The sequence below is a fragment of the Brassica napus genome, chromosome C7 (genome assembly GCF_020379485.1).
Source record: "Brassica napus cultivar Da-Ae chromosome C7, Da-Ae, whole genome shotgun sequence".
NCBI lineage: Eukaryota > Viridiplantae > Streptophyta > Magnoliopsida > Brassicales > Brassicaceae > Brassica > Brassica napus.
In genome coordinates, this window is record NC_063450.1 from 53,539,117 (window position 1) to 53,551,686 (window position 12,570).

Here is a 12,570-nt window from a genome sequence, read left to right on the forward strand (position 1 = left end):
CTCGTCTTTTTAGATTTCGATCGTTTGGCTTAAGTCGAGATTTCCTCCAAACTCGGTCATTAATTCTGAATACGGCCGGACGAGCTCAATGTAAACATCTACAAATACATAACCTTTTTTCTTCAGAGTTCAAATGAAGGGACATACATTATACATATGATAAAGTTAAGCTTGATAACGACGTGACTTAATGGATTTAGCTACACACATAAATATTAATTATTTATACTAACCTCATTTTCTTTTTAAACAAAGTCTCACCAGACAACTTTCTCAAAAAAAAAAGTTTCACCAGACAGACGCTTTATGTAGTGATAGTCCACGTGGATCGATCCTGCCTCGGATTGAAATTAATGTTTTGTCTTGTGGCATTATGAACGGAAAGATGTGTCGCAAATAGTGTCATTTTCAAAATTAATTTGCTAAACCGTATGTTCCTCTTATAGGGTCTATAGATCGGCGAGGACCGTAATTTTAAAATTTTTGCTGTAGCAGATTTTTTGCAGTCGTTTTAGATTTTATTACAGTAGAATTTTATGGAAAGCATTAAAAAATTACTTTGGATATTTGGCTCTGCAGAGCACTTGTACAGCTCTAAGTTATTTCAAGAGTTGTGGTTTCAAAAAAAAATTTAAAACTTAATTGCTCTGAATTTGGTGTTTTAGAAATAAATAAAACTATAGACAGCACATACAGCAACTACCAATCACCCCGTAGATTTGAATAAATGATACAAATGGTTTTATCTGATTTTGGGACGCTAAGCTCAAGTCAAAGACATGGTTGGTTTGCGATATATTGTGTGTTTGATTTTTGATGGTATACTAGTTGGAAGTACTTTTGACGTCGGTCGATATACTAGTTGGAAGTACTTTTGACTCGTCATTTTTCTTCTAAAACGAACTTGAGTTTTTTTTAAAAAATGAAATATGAATTCAACAACAATACAACTAGTGTGTAATGCAGAAAGAAAGAATAAAACAATACAACTAGTGGTTGTCGCCGCTCTACTCTGAGGAGCCAAAGTTCCAAAAGCAGCAGTAGCCAATAAGTAAAGCCTCAATGGACACAAGTATCGCTATGTCGGATCACACCAACTACATTCCAAAAAAAATGTTTATAATGTTATCCAAAACTCAATAAAAAGTTATGGAATAAATAAATTATGGAATAAATAAAAGTTTATATGAACGCTTCTGCCATAACACTGCAGCTTCAGAAGAAGTCAAAGATAAATTAGGGTTTCTTCTGCTGATTCTAGTTGCTTTTACCAATTTACAGTTCTCCCTTGGCAGCCTAAAAATCTCAGAACCCACAAGGAATGTCTTATGATCAGTACTTCTAAGCCGCAACTGTATGTTATATTTCATAAAGAAATCTGTTTGTTCACTTAGCTTGGTCTATATTCGTTAGTCCTCAAACCCAGAGCTTTGCAAACTCTCGATAATACTTAGAACCACAAGCCCAAGCCCATCGGAGCTGAGTCCAAAGTTAACTAACAAGAGTTTGTCTCTTTCTTCAATGAATGAACGTTCAGAGAGCTGAATAAGTTTAGGGTTTCGTATCTTATCGATTCTCCCTACAACCACCTATCTTAACGCATAAACAATAAGGAAAAAGTGATATGGACCTCACAGAGAAAGCAACCGCACGATGAGTGACTCTGCACTTAGAGACTCTTACATACATGAACGATAGAGCCTCTCTGATCATGCTAGATAAACAAGACATCTATTCACATTCATCAAAGCCTGAGTCGACATGATGCTCATGTAAAATGAAAAAAGTAAAACGAAACTCTCTCTTAACTCTTAAAATGGAAGAACTCATGCATATATATATATATTTTTATATTATTATTAGCGATGTTTATGCATTGATGTGCACGAGTGATTCTATACCTTATTGGCTTTGTTAAAAGAAAATCCAGTAAGGCTTGTCTCCTTGGAGATGATGATACCAGCACCATTCATGCATATATTCACTCTCAAAACCTCATGTCCAACCAATAAATATTAGCACATTACACTTCATGACACAACTACTAGAGCTTTAAAAATACTTGAAAGAGATCAAACTCTGTAGTGTAGGAGGCAGACAAGATTTTCACCAACCTTCAAAAAGATTAAGATAAGCTGGTGCACATGAATGTATACGCAAGTGGTGCTGATACCATATGCCTCAAAGGAGACAAAACCTGCTGTCTTACCATTACAATCTATTTATAAAATAGTTTCATGTGATCAAATCAGAATCAAGATTTGAACTACCTAAAGATTCCTCATGTCTCTCTTCCTTATTGTTATATATATATATGTATTGACAATAGAGCCAATGGAAAAACATAACAAACACAAAAGCATTTTCTACATCTCAAAACAAAAAAAAAATGACTGTTTCTTTTCATGCTCGTTCTAACAGCGTCCCCTCTTTACAACACCCACAAGCTGCTTATGTCGATGAGCAGTTGACCAGATTAAGATCTTCTGAGGCAGTCTCTTCATCTTCCAGCTCTTCCATCTACCAAAGACTAAGCAACCTTCAAGATTTATATGATTCTCTTGAGAAAATGATTCGCCTATCTATCACCAACCAGGCTTTATCTCAAGATCAGATCGAGAAGCTTATTGATGGATCCCTCATGATCTTGGATTTGTGCAACGCCGCCAAGGACGCTTTGTCGCAGATGAAAGAAGGTCTCAAAGAGATTCAATCTATTCTACGGAGAAAGCGTGGAGATCTATCAGCGGAGGTCAAGAAATACTTAGCCACAAGAAAGTCTCTCAAAAAGTCATTCCAAAAAGTGCTCAAGAACTTGAAAGTGGGACAGAACAAAGAGACCACGGGTAGATCATTGGTTGTGTTTGGACAAACAGAAGGTGTAACAGTTGCTTTGTTTGAATCTCTGTTTAGTTTCATGTCCGGATCAAAGGCCTGTGGAAAATGGTCATTGGTTTCGAAGATTATGAGCCAGAACAAAGCTACATGTGAAGCTGAAGCAAATGAATTCACAAGAGTGGATTATGTGTTTCAATCTGAGAAGTTATTGAAGATGGAAGATGTGCAGATGCTAGAGTCGTGCATTCAAGATCTTGAAGATGGAATTGAGTCACTCTCAAAGTCAATGATCAAATACAGAGTCTCACTTCTTAACATCGTATAGGTCGTTGCGCCTGTAAAGTTTTGTACGGAAATGGAAATGTTAATATACATGTAAATGAGAATAGAAACAAACAATATTTTGGTCATATAACCTTTGATACTGTCTATCTATACTGTTCGTATTTTTTTGCCTAAATCTTTACTCATTAAGGAACCTTCAAGAAACAAGTCAACGAACAAGTAAAAAAATCTTTGGAAAGGATGCCGTCTGATGAGTAAAACCCATTGATCACTAAGCGTGATCAGACCATAGGACTTGTTAGTTGTAATTTTCACCGCAGGAAACTGGACATACTTGAATTTTCTTCTGGTTGTATCGTCTATTTTCTAAAGTGTTACTAATTAAGATATTATGCAATTCTTTTTCTACTAATAAAATCCACAGATATTGTTACTCTGTTTTGATTCATTAGCTTTAAACCCTAGTGTAAATATTTTCTGACGGACTTTGTCACAATCAAAGTCTGGATAAAGTACTAAAGTTGTAAAGGCTTAAGCCTCCTTCCTTCTTCTAGCTTCCCAATAAACAACCATAAATAAAATAATTGAATGTGCACGAGGTTACTCTGCATCTTATTGTCTTTGTTTAAAAGAAAAAATCCAGCATGGCTTGTATTAAAATAAAACCAGTCATGGATATATTATATATTCCACTTCGTGTCATTAGCATTTATAAAGTTGGAGAAATCAAATCTTGCAATGTAGGTTGCAGACAAGATCTGCGTTAACCAACGAAGATTTAAGTTAACTAAGATGGTGCACATGAATGCATCCACCACGAGCTGCGCTAATATTATATTATTAAGTTAGACATTGCCTTACTGGTTTTGCATGTACCTAAACCAATAAGATGTAGAATCGTTATCACAACATTATTTTATAAGATAATCAATGTGACTAAATCTGAATCACATATTTTTCAATTATTATTATTATTGCTTGATGACATTTCAAAATTATCGCTGTCACAGACCATGTATTCCATCACTCAAGGGTGTATAAAAGCTTTGACAACATAGTCGATGAAGACCAGAACAAAACATCTTTCATCTCTCTAACACAAAATGGCAGTCTCCTTCCATGTGCGCTCTCACAGTTACCCTTCAAGACAACACCCTCAAGCAGCTCACATCGATGAGCAGTTGACCAGGCTGAGATCTTCTGAAGCAACTTCAAGCTCCTCCATTTGCCAAAGACTAAACAACCTTCAAGATTTACATGATTCTCTTGAAAAGATGATTCGTCTATGTATCACCAACCAGGCGTTATCTCAAGAACAAATTGAGAAGCTTCTTGAAGGATCTCTCAAGATCTTAGATCTATGCAACATTTCCAAGGACGGTTTGTCTCAGATGAAAGAATGTCTCATGGAGATCCAGTAGATTCTATGACGAAAGCGTGGAGATATATCTAGCGAGGTCAAGAAATACTTATCCTCAAGAAAGTCTCTCAAGAAAACATTCCAAAAAAGTAGTCAAGAATTTGAAAGTGGGACAAAACAAAGAGAGCCAAGAGTCTTTGGCTGTGTTTGGAGAAGCAGAAGCTGTAACAGTTGCTCTGTTTCAGTCTCTGTTTAGCTTCATGTCCGGATCAAAGGCTTGTGCCAAATGGTCTATGGTCTCAAAGCTGATGAACCAGAACAAAATTAACTTAGAGGCAAATGAATTCACACTGGTGGATTTGGAGTTTCAATCAGAGAAGTCATTGAAGATTGAGGATGTGCAGATCCTAGAGTCATGTATTCAAGATCTTGAAGATGGACTTGAATCACTCTCAAAGTCTTTGATCAAATACAGAGTCTCAATTCTTAACATTCTTTAGGTCACTGGAACCTACAAAATTTTGTACAGAAAGAAAATGTAAATCTAAATGAGAATATACAAATTTACCATATAAGTTTGCTTTTTATTTATCTCTATGTTCTTACCATACATTAAGCTACAAATATACACAAACAAACAAACGATAACAAATTATCCACATACACAAAACGGTTATACAAAAGCAAGTTTTACTGCATTATTGATTTTATTAAAGATAGCTAAATTTATTAAATGAGATAAATCATGTAAAACATAATGTTTAAAATCCGATTTATACGACTCAAATCGATTTAAACCATTTTAACTCGGTTTAAGTTATTTTAAAACAAGTTAATACGGTTTAAATTAATATAAATCTGTTACATTAATTAATAATTTTAGTAAAAATTCACAAATTTTTCTAATTTCTTTTATTTTTTTTACCTAATTTTAACAGTAAAAATACCTCCAATAACACAAAGAAAGAGGCAAAGATGGCAGAAGTGTAAGCCTTGGAGAAATCAAAGCATGCCTGATTCTTGGGATTATAGAGCACCCATGTGGAGGAGAAGTTGTTCCCTTCACTATAAAGAATGAGCCTCTGTCTCAATGTCTCTGAGATAGATGTGGCGAGCCCAAATTTGTTTCATCAACTTAAATGAACCGATTTCATGGAATGTAAACCGGAAAGTGGAATAAAATGTAAATCGAGTCAAAGAAGTGAACATTTAACAATATCAAAAAGAGGAAAAAATCATAATCAAGCAAATAACTGATAAACGATTTAGTGGAAAGTTCAATGATTGATATCAAAAACAGCATGAAATGTAACTAAGTTTATAATAAGAACGATCGATGTGTATATTTTGTTTGGTCTTTTGAAATTTATCTAACCAAGATTCATGAATAATCCAAACTAATTTTGTGCAATCCAAAATTGAAGAGAGAGAGAGAGAGAGAGAGAGAGAGAGAGAGAGAGAGAGAGAGAGAGAGAGAGAGAGAGAGAGAGAGAGAGAGAGAGAGAGAGAGAGAAGAGAGAGAGAGAGAGAGAGAGAGAGAGAGAGAGAGAGAGAGAGAGAGAGAGAGAGAGAGAGAGAGATAGAGATCTCTAGAGATCTCTCTCTCTCTCTCTCTCTCTCTCTCTCTCTCTCTAGAGAGATCTCTCTCTCTCTCTCTCTCTCTCTCTCTCTCTCTCTCTCTCTCTCTCTCTCTCTCTCTCTCTCTCTTCTCTCTCTCTCTCTCCTCTCTCTCTCTCTCTCTCTCTCTCTCTCTCTCTCGCTTTTAATCCCAATTTCAAATCAGTGTCATGTATAGAACTCAAAGAATGATGAATGCTCTTGAGAAGACTATTTTCATCAATAAATGTTGATAACTAATAAATGCAATAAAGATTAATGATGAATAAGTACTATTTTATAAGCTTTTTGAATTAGAATGAATAATGGTTGATTTAGAATATTGAGTTATGTCACTTCTAAAATTGCTAACTAAAAGTTCAATGTAAAAATGATGATTTAGAAGCAGAATCATCATTTTCTCATTTATCTTTTTGCTTTTAACTTGTTAATTTTTTGTAATTAGATAAATACACTATTTGTCAACAAATATTACTTATTAAACTAATAGTGCTTTAAATAACTCAATTTTATTGTTTTGATGATTCAATGTTTTTTTTTTATTTCTACTCAATAATGTTTTTAACATTTACAAGTAAATCAATGTTTCACTTGTCTTTATTTGAATTTATTTTCGATGACATATGATGCCACTTATACAGCAGAAAAGTTGTCAGTCTTATTTTGACAAAATGATATGTTCTATTTCTATAACAAACTTACCATATAAAATTACATTTTCCACTTAATTTTACCACAAATTACATCAAGTTATAATTTATCTTTCAACTCGATTTTAATTTATACATCGAGTTAATGATCGTCCAAGCTTTTATGTGAAATATAGGATGTTTTCACATTGTAGATAAATTTTAAATGTAATAAAAAGAACCACACACATTAAAAAAACCATGTCATCAATAAAACATGAGTAATATTAAGATTCAGACTACATGGACCGAAACTGGACTAAAAATCTTAAAAGGTAAAACCAATGAAGAGAGACGTAAGTAAATGTTTCATCTAGATTTTTAGATGAGATTTTGCAAACAAGTTAGACCTATTTAAAGATATGTAACTGTAACTTATATTATAAAAAGAAAGATCTCGTCTGGAAGAAAAACAAAGAAATGCTTGAATACTTTTTTATTTCTGGTTTGGCTACAAGCTGCATGCAACATTTATCGAGGAAAGTTTTGTAAGAAAAACATTTATCGAGGAAAGAAAGAGGAAAACTGCATGACTAATGTTTTCATGTGTAGATGCATAAAACATTTCAATACAACATACTAGCAGAGCTTAGTTGAATCCAAGTGACAAATGATGTACATAAGGTAAAATACATATAAGCATGTTCCTGGTATGCAATCGCCTTATTATACAAAAAAAATATACTAAGCCAATGCAGAAAACCATTGCTGAGTCCACTACTACTGCTTGCATAATGGTATGATCAAAGGCATTGAGAATATGTATACAACCTCTAAGTCTATAAAATGGCAAGTAACATTTTGTTTCTAACACACTATTAAATTAGTAGAAGAATCTCCTTGCCCTTTCACGTAGCAACCTTTCCACATGGCTTATAACGAAGGACCAGGACCAGTACTACCAAAAGAGCCTCTCAGCTTGACTTGAGAAGCTTGATGAACGCTGATCTTGATAGTGCGGCTCTGTGATGATCTATAAATGTCTATACACTCCTCCAAATCCGCTTCACACGTCAGAAGAACCCACTCCTTGTCATCATCCAAGTACTTAAGATCAAAGGTTGCAATATTGTTATTATCTATGTTAAAACGCCTAGCAATCTCGTGACGCAACTCTCTGAAGCCCCATGTTGGGAGCAAAGTAAACCGTACTTTGGCCTCACCGAACGTGGCTTTCACTTTAGAGGCGCCTCCAGCTTTCGAGCTAAGAGGATGCTGACTGAATGTTTTGTGGCTCAGTGTTCTAGAGATAGGCTTTGTTTCCTCCATGGTGTGAAGTTTTACCTCGCTGCGAGCTCTCTTCAAGATTTCTCCAGCATTTTCAGCCATCAGAGTGGTTAAGGTATTAGCAGTATTGTTAGCTTCAGTTGAGCAGCATGTGCTTGAACCAGAGCTGTGGCTACAAGAAGATGATGGTGGTGATTTTGAAGCAATCCCCTGAGCTGAAACACCGTTCTCGGTTTGAACATTCTTGAAGTAAGTACCAGTACCAGTACCAGATACATTCTGAGAGCTTAACTCTGGGAAACTTGTGTAGAATGAATCAAGCTGGATAGACCCTTGAACACCTTGAACAGAGTCTATCACAAGTTGGAGTTTCTTTAAAGAATGTCCCACTTTCTTGATCTTCCTTGAAGGCCATCTTGTTATCCCATGTTGCCTACATATTCTTTTCAATGTAGTTGGACAAACTGAAACAACATAAGAATGAAAATCTCATCACTGTCTGAGAAATTTATGAAAATAGAAATAATTAAATAACATGAAGTTTATCTTACCACCAATGTTCTTGGCTGCATCTTTGAGGCTTCCAGCAAAGTACTGTCTAAGAACTTCTAAACCGATTGTCTTTTCTGTTTTTGTTCTTCTCTTTTCACCTTGTCTTCTACTTCCTAACAATGGTTGTCCCACACCGAAGGAAGCTGAATCAAAGCTACTGTGGCCACGGCCAAGGCAAATCTGATTGTTGTTGTCCCAACCAGATGTCAGCATGAACTCTTCTTTTGGCTCTTCTTTCTGATACTCCCATGAAAGCGACACGCCTTTACCCTTCTCATTAGCCTTTATCATGTGAGAGATCCATGAGGAATCTTCCTGAGAGATCTCTTCCAAAGGAAAAGGTTCAAGAGGCAAAGGTTTCTCTGAGAAAAGTAGCTCCTCTCTTACAGGAAACACCACTTCAAGCTCTAGCTCTTTATCAATGACAAGATTCAAGCTCCTGAAATCATTCTGCAGTGACACAGACAGTGACTTGAGCATTTCTTGTTGCGCTTCGGTGTCAAGGCAAGTTTTTGGAAAGAAAAACTCCAACACAAACTCAACAGAACCGTTGAATTTGTTTTTCAAAGGGACAGCTAAAGCGGCATGCAGACCAGAGATCTTAGCGTGGTGCGCAAGAGAGTAGTTGGTCTTGCTAAAAGTGGTAACTTCAGGGACAAAGAACAGTTTGGTTCGTTTAAATGCTTTTCCCACAATGCCTTCCCCTTGAAGAAGATGGTGCTCAGAGCACGCCACTTGGAAATGATAACTCTGTTGGTCAAGGACAAAGCAAGCTGAATCTACAGTTGAAACACACTCAGAGAAGTTCTCATCAGAGTGTCTGGATCCACCTCTGCCTTCTTGCCTAGCACACGGTGCCCATGTTAAAGCCAGAGGCAGATCATATGATCTGCAGACTGATGCCAAAAAGTTTGATACCTCAGGTAATGCTGCATAGTAGAACTGATTATAAACCTGGAGAAACTGAAAACAAAGTGCATTGTTTATTTGTGTGTTAATCAAATGATTTGATTTAGGATAATAAGATTTTTAAACACCTCACTGCTTGGAGATTTCAAGTTTTCTGAACTTCTTAGATTAACAGCCTACAAAATAAAATAAAATACAGCAACCTCTTTAGGTTTATACAGTACTCAAACAAAACTTGTGATCCAAGGGACAGAGAGAGAACCTCTAGGGCTTTACAGATATTGTCAAGCTCTGGCTTGTAATTCATCTTTTGAGTTGTTCTGACAATCTCAACAACTCCTAGACAAATCCCACTACCTTTTTCAAACACAGGAAGGGCTAATGATCCTCTAACATCACACTTCTGAGCTTCTTTGATGCGTGGATACTCTTCACTTCTGAAGAACCGAACATCAGGTGTCCACTCAGGTAACTTCCCAAGGAACACACGGCCAGGGAGACCTACTGACTCCTTGGAATCCTCATCAGCCAGGAAGTTATATGCCACTGAGGCATCTCTGTATCTTTTAAGACTCAAGTGTTTTGGGTTGAAGGAGTGTGGCTGCTCCAAAGTGGTGAGGAAGTTCTTGCCTTCTTGTTGGATTGGCACCCATATCTGAATAAGGGAGTCTTTATCCTGAACCGCCTCGTTAAGACCCTTGATAGCTTGTACTAGTCTTTCTTTCACTGATGAAGAAGGGCCTTGCCTTGTTCTTGGAGCTATCCACCATCTCTTACCTCTCTCAGTTTCTTCAAGGAGAGACTTCTCTGCTTGTGTAGAACTCATAGCTGTAAACTGGTAAGATGGTACTTGATTCATCGGTCGATTTGTGAGATCTTCTATCTTGAGAGAACCTGGTGTTATTTGAGGAAACTTTCTCTCTGTCTCATAAAGGAAAGAGTTGTTGTTGTTGTTGTTGTTGTCATTCATGTTGGTGGGTGTTGTCTGCTTCAAGCTCTTACCATCTGTTGTCTCAAGCCAACATCCATCAAAGAAGAGTTCGTCCATGAAGTCCATATTTGTAGCCGTCTCAGAGAATGCACCAAAGCTAGAATTAGGTAAGAAACTGCCATGTCCACCACTACTACCACCTTCCATATAAGAATCCTTTTTTTTTAACTCAATCTTGCATCCACCAGAAGCTTAACAAAACTCTCAAATTTTCATGGACTTGTTCTTCATGAAATGGTGAGAACAAGTGTCTTTGAGTTATGGTTCCTTTCCTTGGTGTCTATATAAACTATCTGCAAACAAAGGTTGCAGAAACATGATCAAAACCACAAAAATAACAAGAGAAGAGAAGAGCATAACTCAGTATTTGTCAACTGTAAGATCAAAGGTGCATTTCAACATGTATATAATAGAGTTTAAGAGAGGTTGTGAGATCATAGAGAGGCTATATATATATATATATATATATATTTATATATAAAAGCTACAGAGAGTTGACTTGAAAACATTGTACTCCAATAACACCAATGGACATGGAAACTCCAAGAGGGGCAATTATTGAGACTTTTAAAGTAAATGCAAAGAAATTTCCAGCAGAAAATAAATGCAACACAGAAGAAGATGAAAGGAAAAAAAAGAATGAGATTCATAAATTAAGAACCTGATGCTCTATGACATCAGTTTCCAAAGAACAAAATAGATTACTTACTTTTGTCAAGATTCACTGAGCAAGTTGATAGAATTTTCAGGAAATAAAGAGAATAATTGACTTTGGGTTTCAAACACTCAGAACAAGTAAATAAGCTGACAGAAAACAAAAGATTTTGCTCTGTTTTCGGTTAGAAAGAGGTTTGTTTGGTCTATTTTTATTGGTACACAAGCACATAACTGATAGGAAGATTCTGAGAAAAAACCAAAAAAAAAAAGCTGTGAAAAAGTCATTTGCTCAAGTTGGTGATCTATTATCATCACCACTTCTTTCTGGACACAAGTAGGTGATGAAGGGTAATGCTAGTCTATTTTAATCTTACCATGTGGGCGTGCAGAATCTTTCCCCAAGAACAAAGTGGACCCGTTTTAAACTAGCCAATAAGATCTATCTACTGTTCTTAGATTTCCACACTTAAATTTAAAAAGAAAAAAACCCACCTGCAGTTAAAAAGAAGAAATAAAGATCTTTTGTTTCTCTGTTTTCTTCTGCAAAAAGATGATAATAGAGATAGAGAAGAGGAAAGGAAGTTGATGTTGAGGTTTTTAAAGAGCTGAGATGTTTGTTCTCTCTTAATTATGTAGCTGGTGATCTCTTGTTTTAATATATATAGTATTAATTAAATATAAATATTTATGATTACGTAAGCAGGTATGTACTTTGTTCTGTTTCGTTGGTTAAACTGTGATTTCTATCAATGAAAGAGGAAGAAAGATTCTTGCAGAAGACAATGTCTGTCATGTTTAACAGGTTACATTAATTATTTGACCTTCAAGATTCTTTGTTTAACTTCTCATTAAAACAATAATCCTTTTGTGACCTCAGCCCTAGTTTTAATTTTTTTTATTTGTTTGTTGATAGTTTGAAGTTTTCTTAAAATGCCACTTTGCCTAAACAATGGTTATAAAAATGCCACTTTGCATAAACAATGATTAAATCTCTCTGAATGTCATTTATATGAATACACAAAGATTTATTGAAGGGTGCAGATTAAAATAACTATCCAATAGTGATCATTCTCTTCTTCTATAAGATTGAATTTTGTATTGCTTTCAGTACAAAAAGGTTAAACAAAGTTATTTATATTCATTGAATTTGTAAGCTTTAATGTTTTCTGAAAGTTATTTCAATGCTTTCAAGTTTCAAATGGCATCCATGTGAGTTCGATTCATGGAAGATAATGAAATAGTTTTTGAATTATACAATTATTCGTTCACTAGCTGATTTGAATTGTTTTCAATGATAAAAGTTCACACTGGTTAATTATTGACTAACCTCTTTTGTTTTATTTTTTTGGTAAAACCCTCTTTTTTCTTTTCTTTTTTACAATAATACGTACGTTTCATCTTTCATGATAACTATAAAGTGTAATCATTTAGGAATTACTTGAGTT

At 35.4% G+C, this 12,570-nt stretch overlaps 2 protein-coding genes and 1 pseudogene across 6 annotated transcripts; 2 read left to right on the top strand and 1 right to left on the bottom strand.

The window, feature by feature from the left end:
* Positions 1-338: 338 nt before the first annotated feature.
* LOC111207600 lies at positions 339-3,606 on the top strand. Its single transcript, XM_048763378.1, has one exon. It carries the CDS (start codon positions 2,390-2,392, stop codon positions 3,161-3,163), a length of 774 nt encoding a protein of 257 aa, XP_048619335.1. The 5' UTR covers positions 339-2,389; the 3' UTR covers positions 3,164-3,606.
* A 200-nt stretch (positions 3,607-3,806) lies between these two features.
* On the top strand, positions 3,807-5,916 carry LOC111207573 (annotated as a pseudogene).
* A 1,489-nt stretch (positions 5,917-7,405) lies between these two features.
* LOC106348132 (protein NLP2) lies at positions 7,406-11,714 on the bottom strand. Of its 5 annotated transcripts, none has more exons than XM_048763380.1 (5): positions 11,618-11,714; positions 9,740-10,761; positions 9,606-9,653; positions 8,568-9,531; positions 7,406-8,480 (listed from the first exon to the last, which is right to left on the bottom strand). In XM_048763380.1, the coding sequence occupies exons 2-5, from the start codon at positions 10,613-10,615 to the stop codon at positions 7,663-7,665; spliced, it is 2,706 nt and encodes a 901-aa protein (XP_048619337.1). In that variant the 5' UTR covers positions 10,616-10,761; positions 11,618-11,714; the 3' UTR covers positions 7,406-7,662. The 5 variants fall into 5 exon arrangements, with proteins under 5 accessions (XP_048619337.1, XP_048619336.1, XP_022562756.2 ...); XM_048763379.1 differs by having other exon boundaries at positions 11,500-11,681; XM_022707035.2 differs by lacking the exon at positions 11,618-11,714 and adding an exon at positions 11,178-11,453 and having other exon boundaries at positions 8,568-9,522.
* Between the last annotated feature and the right edge of the window lie 856 nt (positions 11,715-12,570).

What these genes read in the sequence shown, in the direction of transcription:
- LOC106348132 (XM_048763380.1), bottom strand. Translation starts at nt 10,615, where the DNA reads ATGGAAGGTGGTAGTAGTGGTGGACATGGCAGTTTCTTACCTAATTCT. An exon ending in TGAAATCTCCAAGCAGTGAG is followed by an intron (nt 9,532 to 9,605) that starts GTGTTTAAAAAT and finishes CTTTGTTTTCAG; the next exon opens with TTTCTCCAGGTTTATAATCA. An exon ending in TGCAGCCAAGAACATTGGTG is followed by an intron (nt 8,481 to 8,567) that starts GTAAGATAAACT and finishes ATGTTGTTTCAG; the next exon opens with TTTGTCCAACTACATTGAAA.
- LOC111207600 (XM_048763378.1), top strand. Translation starts at nt 2,390, where the DNA reads ATGACTGTTTCTTTTCATGCTCGTTCTAACAGCGTCCCCTCTTTACAA.